Raw genomic sequence first — 23706 nt, 5'->3', positions numbered from 1 at the left:
ACCCCTGGCTTCCCTCTCCAGCGTCAGAGGGGCGGGGTCAGGTGACGGGTGGCCCCGCCCTCCTAATATAAAAAATGTCAGCGCTGTGCTCTCTGCAGTGTCTCCGGAGAGGAGACAGAAGAAGGATGTATGGACAGCGCTGGACTGAGAGATCCCCGTCGCTGGATATGATCATCCATCGCTGGACCCCGGAGACCCGTCGCTGGATAGCAAGAGTGGATTAGCAGCGCTGGAATCTTTTTTTAATTTTTTTTATTTTTAATAAAGGAATTTTTCAAAACTGTGTTTGTCTTATTTAACCATTTTGACACTTTCTTTGTGAAATGGTAGGGGTACTTTTGTACCCCCTTACCATTTCAAACAGGGGGGGGCCGGGATCTGGGGGTCCCGTTGTTAAAGGGGGCTTCCAGATTCTGATAAGCCCCCCGCCCGCAGACCCTCACAACCAACGGCCAGGGTTGTGAGGATGAGGCCCTTGTCCTCATCAACATGGGGACAAGGTGCTTTGAGGGGTCACAGACCCCCAAAGCATCCTCCCAATGTTGAGGGTATGTGGCCTGGTACGGTTCAGGAGGGAGGGGGGGCCGCTCTCTCGTCCCCCCCTCTTTTCCTGCGGCCTGCCAGGTTGCGCGCTCGGATAAAGGGTCTGATATGGATTTTTAGGGGGACCCCCACGTCAATTTTTTAAAAAATTTGATGCGGGGTTCCCCTTAATATCCATATCAGACCTGAAGGGTCTGGTTATGGATATTTAGGGGGACCCCCACGTCAATTTTTTTTTTAAATTTGACACGGGGTTCCCCTTAATATCCATGTCAGACCTGAAGGGCCTGGTAATTGAATTTAGGGGAACCCCCACGCTTTTTTTATCAATGAATGAATGGTCGGCTAATGCAGAGAACACTCATTGAGTGTTCTCTGTATTACGGGACCCGACAATAGCCGCAAGTGATTTTAAAAGACTTTTTTTCCTGCACAAATGACACTTTGTGCAGGGACAGTTCTAAGCACCAGAAACATGCGCCCCTTCACAGGCATACTATAGATACCCCCCAGCTACGAAATTTAAAGGAATATTACACTTTTATTGTTTCACTTTAATCATTATTAAAATCACTGCTCCTGAAAAAACGGCCGTTTTTAAAACTTTTTTTTGCATTGATCCATGTCCCCTGGGGCGGGACCCGGGTCCCCAAACACTTTTTAGGACAGTAACCTGCATATTACCCTTTAAAATGAGCACTTTAGATTGTGAACGTTCGAGTCCCATAGACTTTAATAGGGTGCTAAAGTTCACACAAAGTTTAGGTCTGTTCGTAGGTTCTGGTGCGAACCGAACAGGGGGGTGTTCGGCTCATCCCTACTCCAAACCAATAGTGCTTCACCCAGAGTGACTATAGAATGCACTCACCAGATTTCCCTGACCAGCAAGTGACCATAAAGCTTTAAATGTGAGAAACTGCTTGATTCTTAGGTCAATCACGATGGAATAAGTAAGGATATGTAAAAAAAAATCTCTCCAGTATCATATATATTCCACAATATTCATCTATCTGTCTCTTTCTCCCATCACAAGAGTCTTTACGTTTTATTTAAAAGAAAGCTGCACTTACATATGTCCAGGGGCGGACTGACCATTAGGGCACTCGGGCACTGCCGAGGGTCTGGTGGCCAGCAGGGGGCCCCATGAGAGTCCCCCTGTCCATCCCAATCTCTGCTTATCCCAGAGCCAAGTGCCGGAACAAGTCCCAGCACTGAGCTCCAGTAACTAGACTGATAGGGGCTTGCTAGTGCTGGGCAGTGAGTCAGGATATCTTCTGCGTCAGGGCAGTTATCCCCTTTGTGGCAAGTGAGCCAACATCTCTCCCTCCTGAGCCTGCACACAGCTCACTAAGGATCCTCCTCCTCCTCAGCTCCAAAGTACACAGACAGGTGGAGGAGGAGTCGGGGAGAAGAGATCTTACACTGCAGGAGCTGTGCTGATTCTGAGGTCTGTGTATAGTTTGTGGATAGGGGAGGGGGTTGGGGGCAGGTAATACATGGAGAAGGGGGGTATAAGAAAAAATGTGCTGGGGGACTTTGAGGGAAGAGGACATGTGCTAGATGGGGGGATTTCAAAACTGACCCCCCTCCCCAAAGGAAATTGTTGCTACTTTTCCCTCTCTGCTCAACATCTCAGGGACCCCTCTCTGCCCCATCCCAGGGGCCCCTCTTTTCCCCCATCCCAGGGGCCCCCCTCTGCCCCTATACCAGGGGTGTAAACATGTTGCAGACTCAGCAGAAATTATACACCCTGTCACGCTTGGCATGGGGCTGCTCTGCAAAGGTTGTGCAACCTTATGCAGTACAGCGACCAAGTGGCTAAAGCAGGCTATAAGGAGGCATTGTATTGCCTCATCACATAACCTGCTTTAACCCCATGGATTCCACACTAGCATGCTGCAACTGTGTGCATTACACATGGTTGCTGGGTGTTTGCAGAGTGGCCCTATTCACTTGATTGGGTCACAATCACCCACCAAAAGCAACAGAGGGTATAATTCCTGCCGCAGCATGTGAACATCCTCAGCTTCTGCCTCTGCAGCTAAAGGGGTAGTGACCAATGTATGCAATGTGGGCAGTGTGGCAGGGACACTGGGGGGCCCATGATCTCCTATTGCCTGGGGGTCCCATGAGTTCTCAGTTCGCCCCTGCATATGTCCAATATGATACAAACGGCACAAAGGCAGCTCAAGGGTCTGTAGAATCGATCCCCCACTACTGTGTGACTAGCGGCATTCGTTTCAACTACCCGGCAGAAGTGGAGGGCTCCTGTCAGTTTGCGTATCAAGCCTCTCTTCTATTCATTTCATGCTCTGCACGTGCCATCGCGTTTCGGATTGGAGCTTTCAGCAGAAAAAAAAATGCAAAACTCTCCTAAACTTGACTAAACTTTGTACAATAAACTCTCTATATGAAATTTTTTTCTGCCAAGGGAACTGATATTGGAGCCTTATGGAGTCTAAAGATGGAATTTGATGACATTCTCATATTTCTATATTATTTATGTGGTTTAGATATAAAAGCATCCCAGAATATTATTGTCTCAGTCAGTCCTGTTATACTCACTGTAATTCCTCTATCCGGCTTGTTGTCAGAGCTTTCATCAGATCCCTGAAATGAGGACCCTCCAGATTGTTCCCAGACAGGTTCAGTGTCCTCAGTGTCTGGTTATTTCTTATTCCAGATGCCAGGTGGGGGCAGGAACTGTCTGTCAGCTGATTATTCTTCGATCTGTAGAAGAAGAGAAGAATGTTACCAGAAGAAAATGAATTTCTCCCCCCAGGAATAAATGTAACTATTCTCTACATGAATGGAACTAATTTCTCTTTATTGGAATCATTAATATTAGATCACTTTATAAAACACGGCCGATCATCTACACTATTGGAGATTTTCTCTTGTTGTGGATACCAATTACTAAATGTGACATCTAAGTTATCTTATAAAATTACAAACATCAATAGAAAGTTCATAAATATGAAAAAGGGGATTTCTTACAACCCATTTCACCATTACTTCCATCTCCAATCCCCATACAGTGACTTGTGCAGTAAGACTCTTTTCACACTGCAGAGCTGCTAAAACAGTGCTAAAGCACCAGTAGTTTTTTATGTGCTTTAGTGGTGTTTTAGTAGGGCTTTTCATGCGCTAGTGGGCTGGTGACAATGACACCTTAAAAAAATGAAAAAAGAAACGTTTTGCAGTGCTTTCAAAGCACTTTGGAAGTGCTGCCCATTCATTTCAATGGGTAGGGGCATTTTGGGAGAGCTATTTATAATGCTCATAACCCGCCCCAAAGATGCTGCTTGCAGGATTTTTTCTAATATCCCGCAAGTGCTCAGCCCCAGCGTGAAAGCATCCATGCAAATGAATAGGAGACAGTTTTCAGGTGCCGTTTCTAAACTCTTCTTTAACATCACAGTCTATGTATTTAATGTTTGCTAATGTATTGTATTTCTTTCATCATTCCACAATTTCCATGATTGTAATATGCTGTGAATGTCCCCTTTGCATGCTGGAAGTTTTTAATGCTCCGTTTTTGGCCCACATGCATATTTGCCTTCACTAACCTCCCCAGCATGCTATCCTGTGCCCCTTATACACCTAGCCTAGTCACTTAATGTATTTTGTTAGCTCCATTGTAGTGCTTTACCCTAAACACCACCTAAAATGTGTACAAATGTTATTGTTGTCCTTAAATTCAGGCAGAGTACCAGAGGCTTTTTTTGATGTCCTAAACTCAGCTAGAACCCCCCTAAAATTTTAACAATGGGCCATGGGGGGGGGGGGGGGGGTCTGATAAGTGGGCTTTACATGTTTGTCTTTAAATACTCCTTTAAATAAATGTTATACTGATGTTGGCCAAGAATGTTTGTTTTTAATCTGCTTGCAATGTTATGTGCAAAAGTAATAATATTTTTTTCTTGGTTGATTCCACAGTTTCCTCCAACGCCACAGGAATGGCAGACCGTGGCATCCCATTTTGCCAACTGTTGGGGCTTTCTCAACTGTGGAGGCGCTATAGATGGGAAGCACGTCCACATCGTGCCACCACCCCATTCGGGGTCTTACTATTATAACTATTATGCCGCGTACACACAATCGGAATAAGGGGTTTAATAGTGTAGTGTTTATGGCGGTGGTGTTGGCACAATATGAGTTCCTCTAGTGGACGTGGGGAAGTATGGCCAGAAATTGAATGGAGGAGTCTTTGTCCAGATAGAGTTTACACATAGCCAAGTGTACTCGGCTAGACTTAGGTCCACTCACAGTCATGCCCAGTCCCGCCCTATGATGGACATAACACAGGGACTGGGCGTGACTGTGAGCGGAGCCGAGTCTAGCCTAGTACACTCGGCTATGAGCTCGGCAGCTCTCGGCTCGGCTGAGCTCCGCTCACAGTCACGCCCAGTCCCGCCATTGGACCTGTGTTATGTTCATTGTTATATTCTTAATATCTAAATTTTAATTGGCTTTATTATACTTTATTCAGAATATAATCTCTCCATACTGTGTGAAAGAAAACTTTGAGTCAGTTGATTCTATGTTATGACTTGCGATAATTGAAAAAGTAAACATTTAAAACCTGTCAGGATTTTGAGAAATATTGTATATTTTATATATATGCTTTTAGAAATCTATGTATGTAAATGAGATGATGTTTAAAGTCTAAAGTTTTTCCTCCCCCCCTACATCCTGTCATTTAGAATGTGGAGCTGTGTTAAGAGTTAACATATGTTAGATTGCTATAGTAACCACTCATTAGCCCACACTTTTGTAAAGGAGGAGCTATCTTTCGGCGCCAAAATTAGAGACTGGTTGATATAGTCATAAGATTGGGGGTCTGGCCCTCTCTTGGTTTTTCAGCAGCATGGAAGGAACATCTCAAAAAGACACATCTTAGCACACAGAGATGACAGCATACAAAGGGTTATTCGGCCATTTTAAATGCCACATGGCATAAACTAAATTCTTCCATTTTGCCGTTTTGCAGTGCTTTCAAAGCACTTTGGAAGTGCTGCCCATTCATTTCAATGGGTAGGGGCATTTTGGGAGAGCTATTTATAATGCTCATAACCCGCCCCAAAGATGCTGCTTGCAGGATTTTTTCTAATATCCCGCAAGTGCTCAGCCCCAGCGTGAAAGCATCCATGCAAATGAATAGGAGACAGTTTTCAGGTGCCGTTTCTAAACTCTTCTTTAACATCACAGTCTATGTATTTAATGTTTGCTAATGTATTGTATTTCTTTCATCATTCCACAATTTCCATGATTGTAATATGCTGTGAATGTCCCCTTTGCATGCTGGAAGTTTTTAATGCTCCGTTTTTGGCCCACATGCATATTTGCCTTCACTAACCTCCCCAGCATGCTATCCTGTGCCCCTTATACACCTAGCCTAGTCACTTAATGTATTTTGTTAGCTCCATTGTAGTGCTTTACCCTAAACACCACCTAAAATGTGTACAAATGTTATTGTTGTCCTTAAATTCAGGCAGAGTACCAGAGGCTTTTTTTGATGTCCTAAACTCAGCTAGAACCCCCCTAAAATTTTAACAATGGGCCATGGGGGGGGGGGGGGGGTCTGATAAGTGGGCTTTACATGTTTGTCTTTAAATACTCCTTTAAATAAATGTTATACTGATGTTGGCCAAGAATGTTTGTTTTTAATCTGCTTGCAATGTTATGTGCAAAAGTAATAATATTTTTTTCTTGGTTGATTCCACAGTTTCCTCCAACGCCACAGGAATGGCAGACCGTGGCATCCCATTTTGCCAACTGTTGGGGCTTTCTCAACTGTGGAGGCGCTATAGATGGGAAGCACGTCCACATCGTGCCACCACCCCATTCGGGGTCTTACTATTATAACTATTATGCCGCGTACACACAATCGGAATAAGGGGTTTAATAGTGTAGTGTTTATGGCGGTGGTGTTGGCACAATATGAGTTCCTCTAGTGGACGTGGGGAAGTATGGCCAGAAATTGAATGGAGGAGTCTTTGTCCAGATAGAGTTTACACATAGCCAAGTGTACTCGGCTAGACTTAGGTCCACTCACAGTCATGCCCAGTCCCGCCCTATGATGGACATAACACAGGGACTGGGCGTGACTGTGAGCGGAGCCGAGTCTAGCCTAGTACACTCGGCTATGAGCTCGGCAGCTCTCGGCTCCGCTGAGCTCCGCTCACAGTCACGCCCAGTCCCGCCATTGGACCTGTGTTATGTTCATTGTTATATTCTTAATATCTAAATTTTAATTGGCTTTATTATACTTTATTCAGAATATAATCTCTCCATACTGTGTGAAAGAAAACTTTGAGTCAGTTGATTCTATGTTATGACTTGCGATAATTGAAAAAGTAAACATTTAAAACCTGTCAGGATTTTGAGAAATATTGTATATTTTATATATATGCTTTTAGAAATCTATGTATGTAAATGAGATGATGTTTAAAGTCTAAAGTTTTTCCTCCCCCCCTACATCCTGTCATTTAGAATGTGGAGCTGTGTTAAGAGTTAACATATGTTAGATTGCTATAGTAACCACTCATTAGCCCACACTTTTGTAAAGGAGGAGCTATCTTTCGGCGCCAAAATTAGAGACTGGTTGATATAGTCATAAGATTGGGGGTCTGGCCCTCTCTTGGTTTTTCAGCAGCATGGAAGGAACATCTCAAAAAGACACATCTTAGCACACAGAGATGACAGCATACAAAGGGTTATTCGGCCATTTTAAATGCCACATGGCATAAACTAAATTCTTCCATAAGACAATTTTAAAGATATTAATGATTATCATTGTACTATTTTTGTAAGTATTCTTTTCTATTTAAATGTGTACAAATAAATACACATTTTTTGAATTACGCTGGCTCAGAACTAATTAAGGAAATTCATCTCACAATCTCAATCGGTCTCACAAGATATATGTAAGATATATATATATATATATATATAAGACTTGAAATATTATTACATTGCGAGCAATTTATTACATTCATCATAGGACGGGACAGGGCGGGACTGTGAGAGGAGCCGAGAGCCACAGAGAGCCACAGAAAATCTGGCTCTGTATCTCGGCGGTGCCATTTTTAAACTGGAAAGCTGCAATGACACTGGAGCAAGACTACACTGACAAGTCTGCAAATGACACTGGGGCAAGGCTGCAATGACAAGGCTACACTAACAAGGCTGCAATGACACTGGACAAGGCTGCAAATGGACACTAATAAGACAGGACGCTGCATTGATGGGCATTTACATGTACGTTTTTTTCCTTAAACTTCCCTCATATAAGTTTTTTTCCTTAAAATTCCGTCCTAAACTTGGGGTGAGTGTTATACGCAGATAAATACAGTAAATAAAAAATAAAACAAAAACAGAAACAAATCTTGATTTTTATTTATTGCTTGCGTTTCTTTTATTAGCCATCTCCTAGGTTCTCCTTGTGCACTTGTAGTGCCAAGCGGATTTTCCTTTAGTAAATAACCCCCATTGTCACTGTAAACACAAAATCACTTCAAAAACTGGTATTGAGCATTGAAAGAAGAAGCCACACATGTTGATTATCAAACTTTTTAATCTGTGCCCATTCACATGGGCGTTATAATTTTTTTTGGAAAATTAAAACATATTTTGTTTTTCAAGTTTTACTATATTTTTTTTTTGGTGTAAACAGGCATGTTTGAAAACACAAAAAACAAACATATTGGGGGGCACACCCTTAAAATGCATTTAAATTCAAGATGGTGCTGCTATAAGACCAACCAACAGTACAAAACAGATTACAGCGCACACATTCAAGAATGACATTTCCTGCAAGGCTAGTTAAAAACACCTGAACATATTCAAAAAAATACTGGGGTTTGGTCTCAGTATAAGTGGGCTTAGCACTATATGACTATACCCCCGTATTTTTTTGTGTTGTTTTTGCCTTCAGCAGACGGGGTGATGTCACCCCTGCAAAAGCCAAATTTTGAAGATGCGCAAAATTTTGGAGTCAAAATGGGTATTTCCCTCCTGATCCCATGCCTAATGTCAATGTGTTTTGGAGGTGCAACCCCTACCTCTCACCTACTAGAGTTGCGAGGAAGGGGTTGCACCCACAAAACACGTCCATTGATATACCGATGGCAGATAGCACACGTTGACACTCTGTGTGCATCTTCAAAATTCGGCTTTTGAAATGTTACCTACATTTATTAGTCTAGAACCATTAAAAAACAATGGTGGCATTTTGAAGATATTTTGAGTCTCCTCGACACATCAATCATGTTGTTCAAGAACATTGAGTTTATTCCTTATGATGTTGATTTCACAATTCCACACCAGGATGTCCTGGATTAGCCTTTGTACACTGTCACTTGTGAAATGTTGAGCTTGCTCTTCCACAACCACGACATAACCTTAAAAATTTTAAGAAAACAGGTATTATAAATATGCAGGCATACATATATTACCTGAAGCTGGGGTGTCAGACACTGACCTGTTGTGGTGAAAATTTTGCCCACTTCCTCTACCTCTCCTTCCTCCAGATCCTCGGGGTGTGGTGTTGTGCCGAGTTCCCCTTGTTTCTGAGGTGTGGGGTTCCTGGTTGTCATGGTTATGCAGTGATCTTCCTCTGGTTGCTTACCTCCCCTCATGTGTTCTGACTAAGAGGCCAGCCACTTCCACCTGGTGGTTTTTATAACCTCTCCTCTAAGCATGGCTCTACCCCAGGCCCAGGGAACCCTATACTAACCTGTGCACTGCAAGCCAACAGTGCTGATCAACCATTGTGTATTCATTGTGTGTTTGGCTTCCTGGTTCCTGCTTACCGTGTGCTCTATATTTGACTCTGTTACCGACCTTGGCATGTTCTCAACGATTCCTGTCTGCTTGTGACCTTGACCTTTTGCATGTCCCTGACCATCCCTGTCTGCCTGTGACCCTGAACCTTTGGCGTGTACTCTGTTGTTCCTGTCTGCTAGTTGCCCTGACCTCTGCCTTATCTCCTTACTATACTTGTCGTTCCAGCCTGCTGCTTCCTTCTCCTGTAGTCTACTGTGAGCGTGAGCTGTGAGACCCTAGGGGCCGCGACCTGGAGCCAGACTACAGCGAAGTGCATCCTCACCACTGGAGGCTCTGGCGAACACCCGCTGGCTCTTAGACTCCGCGCCCTGGGGAATCTATGCTCCAGCTCCCATTGGGATCTGTGTTAGTGATCCTGTAGACCTGTGTCCTGAATCTCCCTGGGTACAATCCGCAGCAGTCAGTCCTAAGGTCCACTACCTAGCGGTGCACTTCCGACTCCTACGGAGTGCATCTGTCACCTGGTCTCAGGTGACCTGATACTGGTGTCCTCCGAGTGGTGTCCCTATGGTTGTCCTATGAGAATGAAACAAAAGGAATACTTAGCACACAGATATTTGAGGCCATAAATATGAATATGAAACATTGCTTGGAAGTGGTGTACAATTGTCTGTTTTGGCAGAGTTCAAAGCTGAAGACATGATTTATTGCCTTACCAAAGCTGGAATACTTACTTTTTTGTGACAACTTTCACACATGGAGACACACCAAGTATCCACTGGAGCAGCTGTGTGGGACACACCATAAATTTTCTTCTGGGGTCCCGCACTATTCCTACTGAGTCCAGATGTGTAAACATCTGCTGAGTGTCCTTTCCTTTACATGGAATCAACCTTGCATTTCATCTAGTTACAAACACATCTAGACAACAATGTACTAAACTTCTTTTTAGACAAATAGGCATGACCAAAGGTATTTAACCTGTATCTGGCCATAACATCGTATTTAGTGAGCGAACAATGTTTACTACGACCGATTACTGTGCCCACTAAACGGAAACTTGCCATTTGAAAATGTCAAACATGAAGGAAAAGGAAAAGGAGAAGGAGGTGGAGAAGGAGGAGGAATTACTTACTTTCTAAAAGAATTTTCTTTATTCTTCTGTACTGATCCTACTCCCTCAGTTTCAGTTCTGACCAGCATTTCCTCAATTGCTCCTTGGATCGTCGTACCCCAAAATTCTTGTGCAGACTCTTCACAACTTTAGACATGATCTTGGCCTTTCTCACATTTGGGTTGGGGTACGGTCCATACTTCGCATCATAGTCGGTCCTCCTCACGATACCCACCATCCCCACCATCTCTTCTCTTCATCTCTACCAGCTTCTACTGCTGTTTTGTCTTTTTATGTCAGGTTTCATAGATGGATACAGGGAAATGGGGAACTTATGGGAGGTGAAACACACCTTATATTATAACAAACAAGCAAGGAGGACAATGCTGGAGAAACTTCTGGAATTTGTGAAGACTCGGATCCCAGATGCAGGCATCAAATTCTTGGAAAAGAAAATTGGTATCTTGAGGCAGGGGTGGATCAAGAGTCTAGTCTCGGGAGGGGCACTGCCAGAAAATACATTTTTTTGCAGGCAATTTATAAGGGACATGGCTGGTGTTGGTGCTTCAATCATCCCGGCACCATGGTTAATATGGTGTCAGGATGATTGAAGCGCATTATCTCTATTATTACATTGTTATATACAATGAAATGGTTCAACTCACCATAATGCAGAATCAGTGAGAGCCCCGAGTGTGTCACCTGCCACCAGTTTCAGATTGTCATTGCCATGGCACACATTGCAGACTGTCACTTGCCACGTCATCTGCCACCAGATGTGGATTGTCACTTGCCACGTCACTTGCCACACGTTGCGGATTGCCACTTGCCATGGCACCTGCCACACGTTGCGGATTGTCACTTGCCACACGTTGTGCATTGTCACTTGCCACGTCACTTGCCACATCACCTGCCACACGTTGCCGATTGCCACTTGCCACATCACCTGCCACATGTTGTGGATTGTCATTGCCACGTCACCTGCCACATGTTGCGGATTGTCACTTGCCACATCACCTGCCACCAGATACGGATTGTCACTTGCCATGTCACCTGTCATTTATTGCCGATTGTTACTTGCTGTGTCACTTTACTGCTGTCAGGGGTGGAGGCCTGCAGTCAGTGTGAGTGAATGTGTGTGGAGTGTGGACAAGATGGAGGGAGGAGGTGCTGCAGGTGGGAGGGGCCAACACACTCAGGGGCGAATGCTTAGAAGGAAGATTGCTGGTGCCCTGCCTCTGCCACACAGTGCCCCTACTCATTACTGCAGTCTGAGACTGCAGCAACAACTGTTCCCCTAGGCTCCTCCAGGCAGCTCCTGTCACCGCCACGTTGGCTCTGAGTCTGAGACTCAGAGTCTGACGTGAGTCACGTGACTGACTCAATGATGTCACTCATTGCTAGATGTCAGGCAGTAGAAATTAGTGCAGGTTTGCCAAGCCAATGGCTCAGCTCCACCCACCTCCAGGCTCCTCCTGGTCCAGGTGCCGTGTAACACACTAGACAGGTTCTCTTTCTGCGCCACTGATCGGCTGATGAGACAGAGAGAGAGACTCGGGCATAGCAGTGCTGCTGTCAGGAAATGTTCCATCCGCTGATAATATCTGTCTTTTGGCGTGCAGTACTGAGGTCCACCAGCAGGTGTCTCCTGTTAGTTTTGAGCTGTCAGGAGAGCTTTTCCCTGCTGATGTTATGTAATCTTTGGGCTGCAGTACTGGCGTCCACCAGCGGATGGATCCTGGCAGTATGGAGCAGGCAGCACCTCCTGCAATCAGGTGTCAATTGAGGCCAATCACAGGCTTATAAATAGCTGGCAAGCACTCATATGTTTGCCTTGGTATTTTCCTTGTGCCCTGACCTGCTGCTGGTGATCCTGAGCCTGATTCTGAACCTGTCCCTGCGCCCTGAACCTGTGACCCCTGGTTCTGATCCTGTTTCCCTGTCCTGGTCTCTACCCTGTCCCACCTGTTACCATCATCCCTGTCCTGCAGTCTGATCCGTCCATCCTCTCCCTGTCCTGTGTTCCTTACCCCATCTGCTGATCTCCCCATGTATGACCTTGGCCTGGCTTGTATCTCTGATTCTGGACTGCCCTTGTTTATCTACCGATCCTCTGTGCATGACCCTGGCCTGCCTATCATTTACGATCCTGGTATTTCCCATTTATTGTACATATCTGTCTGTTGTTTGGTTGGTTGATTTATTGCACTGTGTGGTTGTATTTATATTATTCACTTTCCTCAATAAATCATTATATTTCACTTATACACGTTTGGGTTTCCTCTGTTGCAGTCCACACAGTTCTGGTCTTATCTGGTACATGACAGAATACCAAGGCCATCCCTGACCAGAAATGGCTACACAGAGGAACCATCTTGGTTCAGGTTGCTTACTGAAATGAATTTAGAGGTGATTTGTTATTATGCTTTGCTGGCGTCTGAGAGTAGTGACTATCTCCGCCAGACACTGAAAGAGTGGACCAGTGATCAGCTGTTGGAAACCATTGGTTTAGCTCACCCCTGGGTTGATCAGGGCTGTGTGCTGTTTGGGGATGTTCAGCCGTTAATTCAAATCTGCACAGAGCTGGCCCTGCCCTGCATCCCAAGGGGCCATGATGATTTTTCTCCCCATTTCAGTATTAATCAAGTCACATCACTGGTATGGCTTCTGGAAGATGATTCCCCTTACTTTTTTGAGCATTACACAGCCTGTTCCTAACAGATGATAATAGAATGTGTTGATTCCGTACAATCCCTTGTTAGACAGGCAGTATGTAACCCGCAGTTTGTACAACCACTACTTTTAGCATGGTCTGGTATTTTGCAATCAGCCACAGCCAGCCCACAACAAACCATCTCTGCTACCAAACACCTGCCTGCCCAAGAGTCTCTTCCTCCATCACCGTTTTAGCCCAATATACTCTACCCCCCCCCCCCAAATATCAATACCCTGTTTCTTCCTGCTGCACATATCCTGCCTTTAATCCAACTGCCTCTTTCCCATGGCCTACTATCCCTCAATAACTTCCCCCAGCCACTGTTACCTCTTCCCTGCCATATTCCAACCCTTCTCTCCAGTCTGCTTCATCCCCTACCTATAGATCTGCAGCTACCTACAGGACTTCAGTAGCTAAATCTAAAAAGAGACGGAAGTTCTTTCCCACCCATTTGATCCTGCCAGTAATGCAACCTGCCTCCACACCAACCAACCTGGTCCAGTCTGCCTGCATGCCAGCTGAACCTGATCAACCACCTGATTCTGCCAAACATCTGCCTGCTATCCAGCCAGTGTCTCCGCCTGGAGTTCCTGTGCTCCAGCCTGATGCCTTCCAGCCTGATGTCCCGGCCTTCCAGCCTGATGCCTTTCGGCCTGATGTCCCGGCCTTCCAGTCTGACGCCTTTCAGCCTGATGTCCCGGCCTTCCAGCCTGATGTCCCGGCCTTCCAGCCTGATGCCTTCCAGCCTGATGTCCCGGCCTTCCAGTCTGACGCCTTCCAGCCTGATGCCTTCCAGCCTGATGCCTTGCAGTCTGATGTCCGGCCTTGCAGTCTGATGTCTTGCAGTCTGATGTCCCGGCCTTGCAGTCTGATGCCTTGCAGTCTGATGTCCCGGCCTTCCAGTCTGATGTCCCGGCCTTCCAGTCTGACGCCTTCCAGCCTGATGCCTTCCAGCCTGATGCCTTGCAGTCTGATGTCCCGGCCTTGCAGTCTGATGTCTTGCAGTCTGATGTCCCGGCCTTGCAGTCTGATGCCTTGCAGTCTGATGTCCCGGCCTTCCAGTCTGATGTCCCGGCCTTCCAGTCTGATGCCTTCCAGTCTGATGTCCCAGCCTTCCAGTCTGATGTCCCGTCCTTCCAGTCTGATGCCTTCCAGTCTGATGTCCCGGCCTTCCACTTTGATGCCTTCCAGTCTGATGTCCCGGCCTTCCACTCTGATGCCTTCCAGTCTGATGTGCCGGCCTTCCAGTCCGATGCCTTCCAGTCTGATGTCCCGGCCTTCCAGTCCGATGCCTTCCAGTCTGATGTCTCGGCCTTCCAGTCCGATGCCTTCCAGTCTGATGTCCCGGCCTTCCAGTCCGATGCCTTCCAGTCTGATGTCCTGGCCTTCCAGTCTGATGCCTTCCAGTCTGATGTCCTGGCCTTCCAGTCTGATGTCCTGGCCTTCCAGCCTGATGCCTTCCAGTCTGATGTCCCGGCCTTCCAGTCTGATGTCCCGGCCTTCCAGTCTGATGTCCCGGCCACCCAGCCCGATGCCTTCCAGTCTTAGGCCTTCCAGTCTGATGTCCCGGCCTTCCAGTCTGATGTGCCTGCCTTCCAGCCTGCCGTTCTGGTGCCTGCCTTCCAGCCTGCCGTTCCAGTGCCTGCTTTCCAGCCTGCCGTGCCAGTGCCTGCCTTCCAGCCTGCCGTGCCTGCCTTCCAGCCTGCCGTGCCGCTGCCTGCCTTGCAGCCTCCCGGTCTGATGTGCCAGCCACCCGGTCTGATGTGCCAGCCTCCCAGCCTGAGGTGTTCCTGTCTGCTGTCCAGCCTGGAGTGCTGGTGCCCGCTGTCCAGCCTGCGGTGCCCGTTGCACCAGCTTGAAGTGCCTGTGCCCGCTGCTCAGCTTGAAGTGGCCGCTGCTCAGCTTGAAGTGCCCGCTGCTCAGCTTGAAGTGCCTGTGCCCTCTGCCCAGCTTGCGGTGCCTTCTGCCCAGCTTGATGTACCCGCTGCCCCGCTTGATGTGTCTGTGCCGGCTGCCCAGCCTGATGTGCCTGTTGCACAGTTCAAGTTGACTGCTGCCCAGTCCGACAATCCGGACCTTGCCGATGACCTGGTCCGGATTGTCGCCGCCCAACCCAACGACCCGAAGCCTGCCGCCCAGTTCGATGTGCCTGCTGCTAAACCTGTTATGTCTTCACCTGCTCTCCAGCTTGAGATGCCCATTGCCGGGTCTAATGTTTTAGACTGTCTTCATATCCAGCTTAATGTGACTCCGCCTGCTGCCCAGCTTGATGCCATGGACTTGTCCCAGACATGCATGAGCGAATTTGGGGTGTAATAACTTGACTGGCCTAAAACCGATAGAACACCTTTGGGATGAATTAGAGTGGAGACTGAGCCAGGCCCTCTCGTCCAAGATCAGTGCCTGACCTCACAAATCTGTTTCTGGAAGAATGGTCAAACATTCCCAGAGACACACTCCTAAACTGTGTGGAAAGCCTTTCCAGAACAGATTAAGCTGTTATAGCTGAAAAAGGTGGGCCAACTCAATATTGAACCCTACAGGGGTCGTATACACGCAGTTGGTATTTCCGACAAAAAATGCTCGATGTGAGCTTGTTGTCAGAACCGGATGTAGGCCCCATCAGACATTTTCCGTCGGAATTTCCGTCAAACAAAATTTGAGAGCTGGATCACAAATTTTCCGACAACAAAATCTGTTCTCTTAAATTCCGATCGTGTGTACACAATTCCGACGCACAAAATTCCACGCATGCTCTGAATCAAGCAGAAGAGCAGCACTGGCTATTGAACTTCATTTTTCTCAGCACGTTGTACGTGTTGTACATCACCATGTTCTTGACGTTCGGAATTTTCGACAACATTTGTGTGACCGTGTGTATGCAAGACAAGTTTGAGCCAACACCCGTCAGAAAAAAAATCATGCATTTTGATGTCGGAATGTGCGATCGTGTGTACGCATCATAAGAATGGGATGCCATTAAAGTTCATATGTGTGTAAAGGCAGGTGTCCCAATACTTTTGGTAATATAGTGTAACAGACCAGGATTGGATATTTAGGCTCCATGCACACTGGCTTAAAAATTGCTGCTAATACAGGAGTTTGTGCCTATGTTCTGCCTGTAGAAGAAGCACCATGTTCTCCTATGTGTCCATACACATTGGGACTATTACAGACATAGTTTGAGCTCAGCGTTTAGAGGAATGAAAAAAAACCTTCTGGTTCAAGATTCTGAAAAAGTGTGTATAAAGGGTGCTATCTGGACAAAGGAAAAAACTTAAATATTATAATGAATTAATAAAAGCTATATAAACAAATCAACAAATTAAATAAATTGTGTGTAATCAAAAAGTGGACAATTCATCAATATACATAAAAGTCCATACATTTCTATGATAAATGACTCTTCAATATATGCTCCAACACCGTGCTCCTGAAATATGTGCTCCAATACTCCAAAACAATAGTGCTTCACCCGGAGTGACTATAGAATGCACTCACCAGATTTCCCCCGCCAGCAAGTGACCATAAAGCATGAAATGTGAAAAACTGCTCGATTCATAGCTCAGTTTCCATCAGAATCCACATCTCTCCCTTCTCCATACATGGATAAATATGATTACGATCGAATAAGCAAGGATATGTAAAAAAAAATCTCTCTCCAGTATTAAATATCCTCCACAATATTCATCTGTCTCATTCTCCCATCACAAAACTCTGTGGAATTGGTTCCACCACAAAGAGCTACAGAAGGCAGGTATAGTGTAATAAAGTTTTATTTAAAACTGTTTTATGTGAAAGCTGCACTTACATATGTCCAGCATGATACAAACAGCACAAAGGCAGCTCAAGGATTTGTAGAATCGGTCCCGCACCGCGCCTCTCTTCTATGGATTTCATGCTCTGCGCGCGTTATCGCATTTCTGATTAGAGCTTTCTGTCAGAAAAAAATGCAAAACTCTCCTAAACTCATCTAAACTTTGTACAATAAACTCTCTATATGAAAGTTTTTTTTCTGCCAAGGGAACTGACATTTTTTAAGCCCAGTGTGCATGGAGCCTTATGGAGTCTAAAGATGGAATTTGATGACATTCTCATATTTCTATATTATTTATGTGGTTTAGATATAAAACTGTCCCAGAATATTATTGTCTCAGTCAGTCCTGTTATACTCACAGTAATGCCTCTATCCGGCATGTTGGCAGAGCTTCCATCAGATCCCTGAAATGAGGACCCTCCAGATTGTTCCCAGACAGGTTCAGTGTCCTCAGTGTCTGGTTATTTCTTATTCCAGATGCCAGGTGGGGGCAGGAACTGTCTGTCAGGTCATTACTATCCAATCTGTAGAAGAAGAGAAGAATGTTACCAGAAGAAAATGAATTTCTCCCCCAGGAATGAATGTAACTATTCTCTACATGAATGGAACTCATTTTTCTTTATTGGAATCATTAATATGAGATCACTTTATAAAACACGATCGATCATCTACACTATTGGAGGATTTATCTTTTTGTGGACCCCAATTACTAAATGTGACATGAGAAGTGGATGAGGTGGTGTGATCCATTCATTATTCCTGTATGGGGATTGGACCATACACACTCACACTGACCTCTAGGCTTTCACCTCCAACCTTCTGCTAAGTCTTGGATTCAGTTGTGGGGATTCACTTTGATGGTCATATAAGTCTCACTCATGTTGTGGAAAATTCATTGACTAAAAGTGACACCATTGTACTTTGGGATTTCCTTTAAACCTCATAGTGGAGGACTTGATCTTATGGTGTGGGGAAGATTTTATTATTACTGTTTTTTATTTGGACCTTTTTAGAAAATTTGTACTAATATTACTGCACTCATTTTATATATGCTAATTATAAATTCTCTTCATTAGTTATCAGTATAATAATAGTCTCCATACCATTGTTATACAGTGGTGTGAAAAAGTGTTTGCCCCCTTCCTCATTTCCTGTTCCTTTGCATGTTTGTCACACTTAAGTGTTTCCGAACATCAAACCAATTTAAACAATAGTCAAGGACAACACAAGTAAACACAAAATGCAATTTGTAAATGAAGGTGTTTATTACTAAAGGTGAAAAAAAATCCAAACCATCATGGCCCTGTGTGAAAAAGTGATTGCCCCCCTTGTTAAAACATACTATAACTGTGGTTGTCCACACCTGAGTTCAATTTCTCTAGCCACACCCAGGCCTGATTATTGCCACACCTGTTCACAATCAAGGCATCACTTAAATAGGAGCTGCTTGACACAGTAAGGTCCACCAGAAGATCCTTAAAAGCTACACATCATGCCGAGACCCAAAGAAATTCAGGAACAATTGAGAAAGAAAGTAATTGAGATCTATCAGTCTGGAAAGGGTTATAAAGCCATTTCCAAAACTTTGGGAATCCAGCGAACCACAGTGAGAGCCATTATTCACAAATGGCGAAGACATGGAACAGTGGTGAACCTTCCCAGGAGTGGCCGGCCGCCCAAAATTACCCCAAGAGCGCAGTCACGACTCATCCAAGAGGTCACAAAAGACCCCACAACAACGTCCAAGGAACTGCAGGCCTCACTTGCCTCAGTTAAGGTCAGCGTTCATGCCTCCACCATCAGGAAAAGACTGGGCAAAAATGGCCTGCATGGCAGAGTTCCAAGGAGAAAACCACTGCTGAGCAAAAAGAACATCAAAGCTCGTCTCAATTTCTCCACAACACATCTTGATGATCCCCAAGACTTTTGGGACAACATTCTGTGGACCGATGAGACAAAAGTGGAACTCTTTGGAAGGTGTGTGTCCAAGTATATCTGGCGTAGAAGGAACACTGCATTTCATAAAAAGAACATTATACCAACAGTAAAATATGGTGGTGGTAGTGTGATGGTCTGGGGCTGTTTTGTTGCTTCATGACCTGGAAGACTTGCCGTGATAAAAGGAACTATGAATTCTGCTGTCTACCAAGAGATCCTGAAGGAGAATGTCCGACCATCTGTTTGTGTACTCAAGCTGAAACGAACTTGGGTTCTGCAGCAGGACAATGATCCTAAACACACCAGCAAGTCCACCACCGAATGGCTGAAGAAAAACAAAATGAAGACTTTGGAGTGGCCTAGCCAAAGTCCTGACCTGAATCCTATTGAGATGTTGTGGTATGACCTTAAAAATGCTCGTTCATGCTCGAAAACCCTCTAATGTAACTGAATTAGGACAATTCTGCAAAGATGAGTGGGCCAAAATTCCTCCAGGACGCTGTAAAAGCCTCATTGCACGTTATCGCAAACGCTTGGTTGCAGTTGTTGCTGCTAAGGGTGGCCCAACCAGTTATTAGGTTTAGGGGGCAATCACTTTTTCACACAGGGCCATGATGGTTTGGATTTTTTTTCACCTTTAATAATAAACACCTTCATTTACAAATTGCATTTTGTGTTTACTTGTGTTGTCCTTGACTATTGTTTAAATTGGTTTGATGTTCCGAAACACTTAAGTGTGACAAACATGCAAAGGAACAGGAAATGAGGAAGGGGGCAAACACTTTTTCACACCACTGTATATACACTAATGCTAATTTCACACTGAGGCGGTGGGGACGTCGGTGGTAAAGCGACGCTATATTTAGTGCCACTTTACCGATGTTTTAGCGGCACTATTCGGCCCCGCTAGTGGCCAAAAAAGGATTAAAACCACACGCATAACGCCGCTGCAGTGGTGCTATGGCGGTGCTGCCCCATTGTTTTCAATTGGAAGGGGTGCTATAGGAGTGATAAATACACTGCTTCTACAGCGCTGCAAAGATGCGGCTTGCAGGACTTTTTTTTACCGTCCAGCAAACGCACCGCACCGGTGTGAAAACACTTGAGCTTTCACATTGGAGACACAGGAGAGGCTCTTAACAGGCGCTATTTTTAGCACTGTAGCGTCTGTAAAGTGCCTCAGTGTGAAAGTAGCCTTATAGGGAGTTTTGTGTTGAGGAGTTTCACTTTTATTGTTATATTTTAACATTTATATTGTGTGAATGTTATATACTAGTGCTGCAGTCTTCCATATTATACTAGATGTGCTAATTCCACCAATAGGGATCAGATAGAACAATTCCATTCACTACAAAAATACACTTTTATACATGTGAGGAAGATCTCCTGTAACCTATTCACAGCTACTTCAATCTATATAACATATAGTGTACAAAAATACATAAACATAAAGAGCAACAAAGTTATCTAAAAAAAATTGCAAACATCAAGAGAAAGGAGAAAGTTCATAAATGTGAAAAAAGCGGATTTCCTACAATCCATTCACCACTACTTCCATCTCCAATCAGCATACAGTGACTTGTGCAGTAAGACCCCTTTCACACTGCAGCACCTCTACAAAAGCGCTAAAGTACTGGTAATTTTTGCGGTGCTTTAGTGGTGATTTAGCTGCACTTTTTGTGCGCTAGTGGGATGGTGACAATGGGACCTTTAAAAAAGAAAAAAGACCCGCTTTACGGTGCTTTCAGAGCACTTTGGAAGTGCTTCCCATTCATTTCAATGGGTAGGGCCGCTTTGGGAGCGCTATTTATAGCACTTATAACCCGCCCCAAAAATGCTGCTTGCAGGACTTTTTCTAGTGTCCCACAAGCGCACCACCCCAGTTTGAAAGCACTCATGCAAATGAATGGGATTCAGTTTTCAAGCACCATATCTAGTGCTAAAATGCCTGAATACTGCCTCTGTGTGAAAGAGGTCTAACAGAAATACCAGAGATTCATCCAGATGGATTAAATCAATGCTGATCAACTGCTACCTCTTTGCAGCAACTTCAATCAACCTCCACCACACCAGTGAGCAAACAGGTCCCTTACCAAAAGGTATGTCTCTACAAGCAAGGCCCAGACACGCTTGTTTATATCCTTCCAGCAGCACCACTCCACTCAAGCCGGCTTCCGATGAGAACAGACTGTGCCACGGAATGTCAGACCTCCAGGTAGAATCTCCAATATCACCCGAGGTATCCAGGCAATAGCCGCAATCACGTTACATAGAAATACATTACACAGAAAAAGCCTCCATAGTGCATAATCCTTAAATATATATAGAATAACAGATTGTACACTTCCATCATATACACGAGTATACACAGAACTCAAAGCACACACCGCTCCGGACTGCAGTTGTGTATGATGGAGTCCAGGCAGTGACATGGAGGCTTTTTCTATTCTATGTAATGTGATGGCGGCCATTGTCTGGATACCTCGGGCGATATTGTATTTTTGCACATTATATGTTATACAGACTGAAGTAGCTGTGAATAGCTTGGAGGAGATCTGCCCTTCCTCACATGTATGAAAGTGCATTTTTGTAGTGAATTACATTTTTATTATGGATCACTATTGGTTATTATTTGATTTATGTAGTTCAGACATACACTATATTACCAAAAGTATTGGGACACCTGCCTTTACAAGCACATGAACTTTAATGACATCCCAGTCTTAAGCCTCGTACACATGATAAGATTTTCGGACAACTATTTGTCTGTTTTTTGCTGCATGCTAGTCTCATATAGAAAGTGAAGAGGTTACTCACTATACAAAAATTCTCATCCAATAGAATACAACTTCAGAAGTGATGTAATGTGTTGAATAGTTTTGTTTGTATTCTTTCATTTCTGAAAATGCTTAGTCTTGCTCTTAAGATTTTTTTTTTAGATGAAAACCGTACTTATTAACCACTTAAGGACCAGCCATGTCACAGTTACATGGCGGCAGGTTGGCTCCCCTGGGCAAATCGCTGTAGCTGTACGCTGGCTGCTTTAAGACCAATAGGGGGTACATGATGACAGACCCATGGAGCCTTGTGGAGCCTAAAGATGGAATTTGATGACATTATCATATTTCTATATTATTTATATGGTTTAGATATAAAACTGACCCAGAATATTATTGTTTCAGTCAGTCCTGTTATACTCACAGTAATTCCTCTATCTTGCTTGTTGTCAGAGCTTCCATCAGATCCCTGAAATGAGGACCCTGCAGATTGTTCTCAGACAGGTCCAGTGTCCTCAGTGTCTGGTTATTTCTTATTCCAGATGCCAGGTGGGGGCAGGAACTGTCTGTCAGCTGATTATTATGCAAGCTGTAGAAGAAGAGAAGAATGTTACCAGAAGAAAATGAATTTCTCCCCCAGGAATGAATGTAACTATTCTCTAAATGTGGCATGAGAAGTGGAATAGGTGGTGTGATCCATTCATTATTCCTGTATATGGATTGGACCATACACACCCACACTGAAAAATAGGAAAAAAAAATCCCCCTCTGGTGGGACTTTACCGGCCCAAATAGTATTATACAAGGAAGGCCATGTCCACATTCCTTTTTTTTTTTCTTCTTCTTCTTCTTCTTATCATTGGATTTTCCTTCTATCAATAAACTTCTGTTCATTTTCTTCACTTTCTCTTTTAGTGTCACTAATTCTTCTTTCTTGTATCCTTTTTCCACAAACCTCTATATGATAATGTCTGCTTGGTTGTCAATCTTCTGTATCCCGATTCCCGACTAATAGTTGCCATCACCGTCAGGGGATAAACAATATACCAAAGGGTCAACTAATGAGGCTATATAGAAATTGCAGTAATACAGAAGATTGACACCCAAGCAGACATTATCATGAAGAGATTTGTAGAAAAAGGATACAAAAAAGAAGAATTAGGACACTAAAAGAGAAAGTGAAAAAAATGAACAGAAGTTTAACGATAGAAGGAAAACCCAATGATAAGAAGAAGAAAAACAGGAATGTGGACATGGCCTTCCTTACGGGTTTTAATATACAACATAAATCACTGGAAATGGTCATAAAAAAAACATCGGGCAAATTTACAATCCGATAAAATCCTGAACACTATTATACCGTCAAGACCCACCTTCATTTATAGGAAGGCGCCAAATATTAGGAACAGATTGGTACATAATGCCCAAGATCCACCAAAGAAAATCAAAATATTTAAACATCTCAAAGGCTTCTTTAAATGTGGTAAATGCCTCCCATGTAGGCTTAGTAAGAAAACAAGAAAAAGATGAATTTCACTTCCCTCACAATTGGAACCAACTACAATATAAAGGGAACTCATATATATATATATATATATATATATATATATATATATATATAGATATATACACATACATACATTATATATATATATATATATATATATATATATATATATATATATATATATATATATATATGACACATCAGGAAATTTTGAGACCATTGTCATTTTTACAGCAATCAGTGCTATATAATTGCACTGATTACTGTAAAAATGACACTGGCAATGAAGGGGTTAACCACTAGGGAAGGGTTAAGTGTGTCCTAGGGAGTGATTCTACCTGTAAGGGGGAGGAACTGTGTGTGACACATCACTGATTATGATCCCGATTACAGGGAGCTGCGATCAATGACAGTGTCACTAGGCAGAACTGGGAGATGCTTGTTTACATTAGCATTTCCCCGTTCTTCCTCTCCGTGATACGATCCTGGGTATCCTGGTACGGA

At 44.2% G+C, this 23706-nt stretch overlaps 1 protein-coding gene across 13 annotated transcripts in view; it reads right to left on the bottom strand.

Moving 5' to 3' along the window:
* Positions 1-23706, bottom strand: part of LOC143942641 (NACHT, LRR and PYD domains-containing protein 12-like) — a 280534-nt gene that overhangs the window by 27407 nt on the left and 229421 nt on the right. For 9 of the 13 annotated variants that reach the window (XM_077464006.1, XM_077464008.1, XM_077464005.1 and 6 more), the window contains 3 exons: positions 22120-22284; positions 17340-17504; positions 3109-3273 (listed from right to left, as the gene is read on the bottom strand). The exons of 2 other annotated variants lie outside the window; for them this stretch is intronic. In XM_077464006.1, the coding sequence (XP_077320132.1) occupies positions 3109-3273; positions 17340-17504; positions 22120-22284 (495 nt within the window). The remainder of the gene's footprint in view (positions 1-3108; positions 3274-17339; positions 17505-22119; positions 22285-23706) is intronic. 2 more of the 13 variants (XM_077464009.1, XM_077464017.1) reach the window with 2 other exon arrangements.

This window comes from Lithobates pipiens, unplaced genomic scaffold (assembly GCF_037356315.1).
Source record: "Lithobates pipiens isolate NorthernLeopardFrog02 unplaced genomic scaffold, aLitPip1_a1.2 Scaffold_30, whole genome shotgun sequence".
Lineage (NCBI taxonomy): Eukaryota > Metazoa > Chordata > Amphibia > Anura > Ranidae > Lithobates > Lithobates pipiens.
The sequence above is the reverse complement of the archived record's forward strand: the minus strand, read 5'-3'. Positions and strand labels throughout refer to the sequence as shown.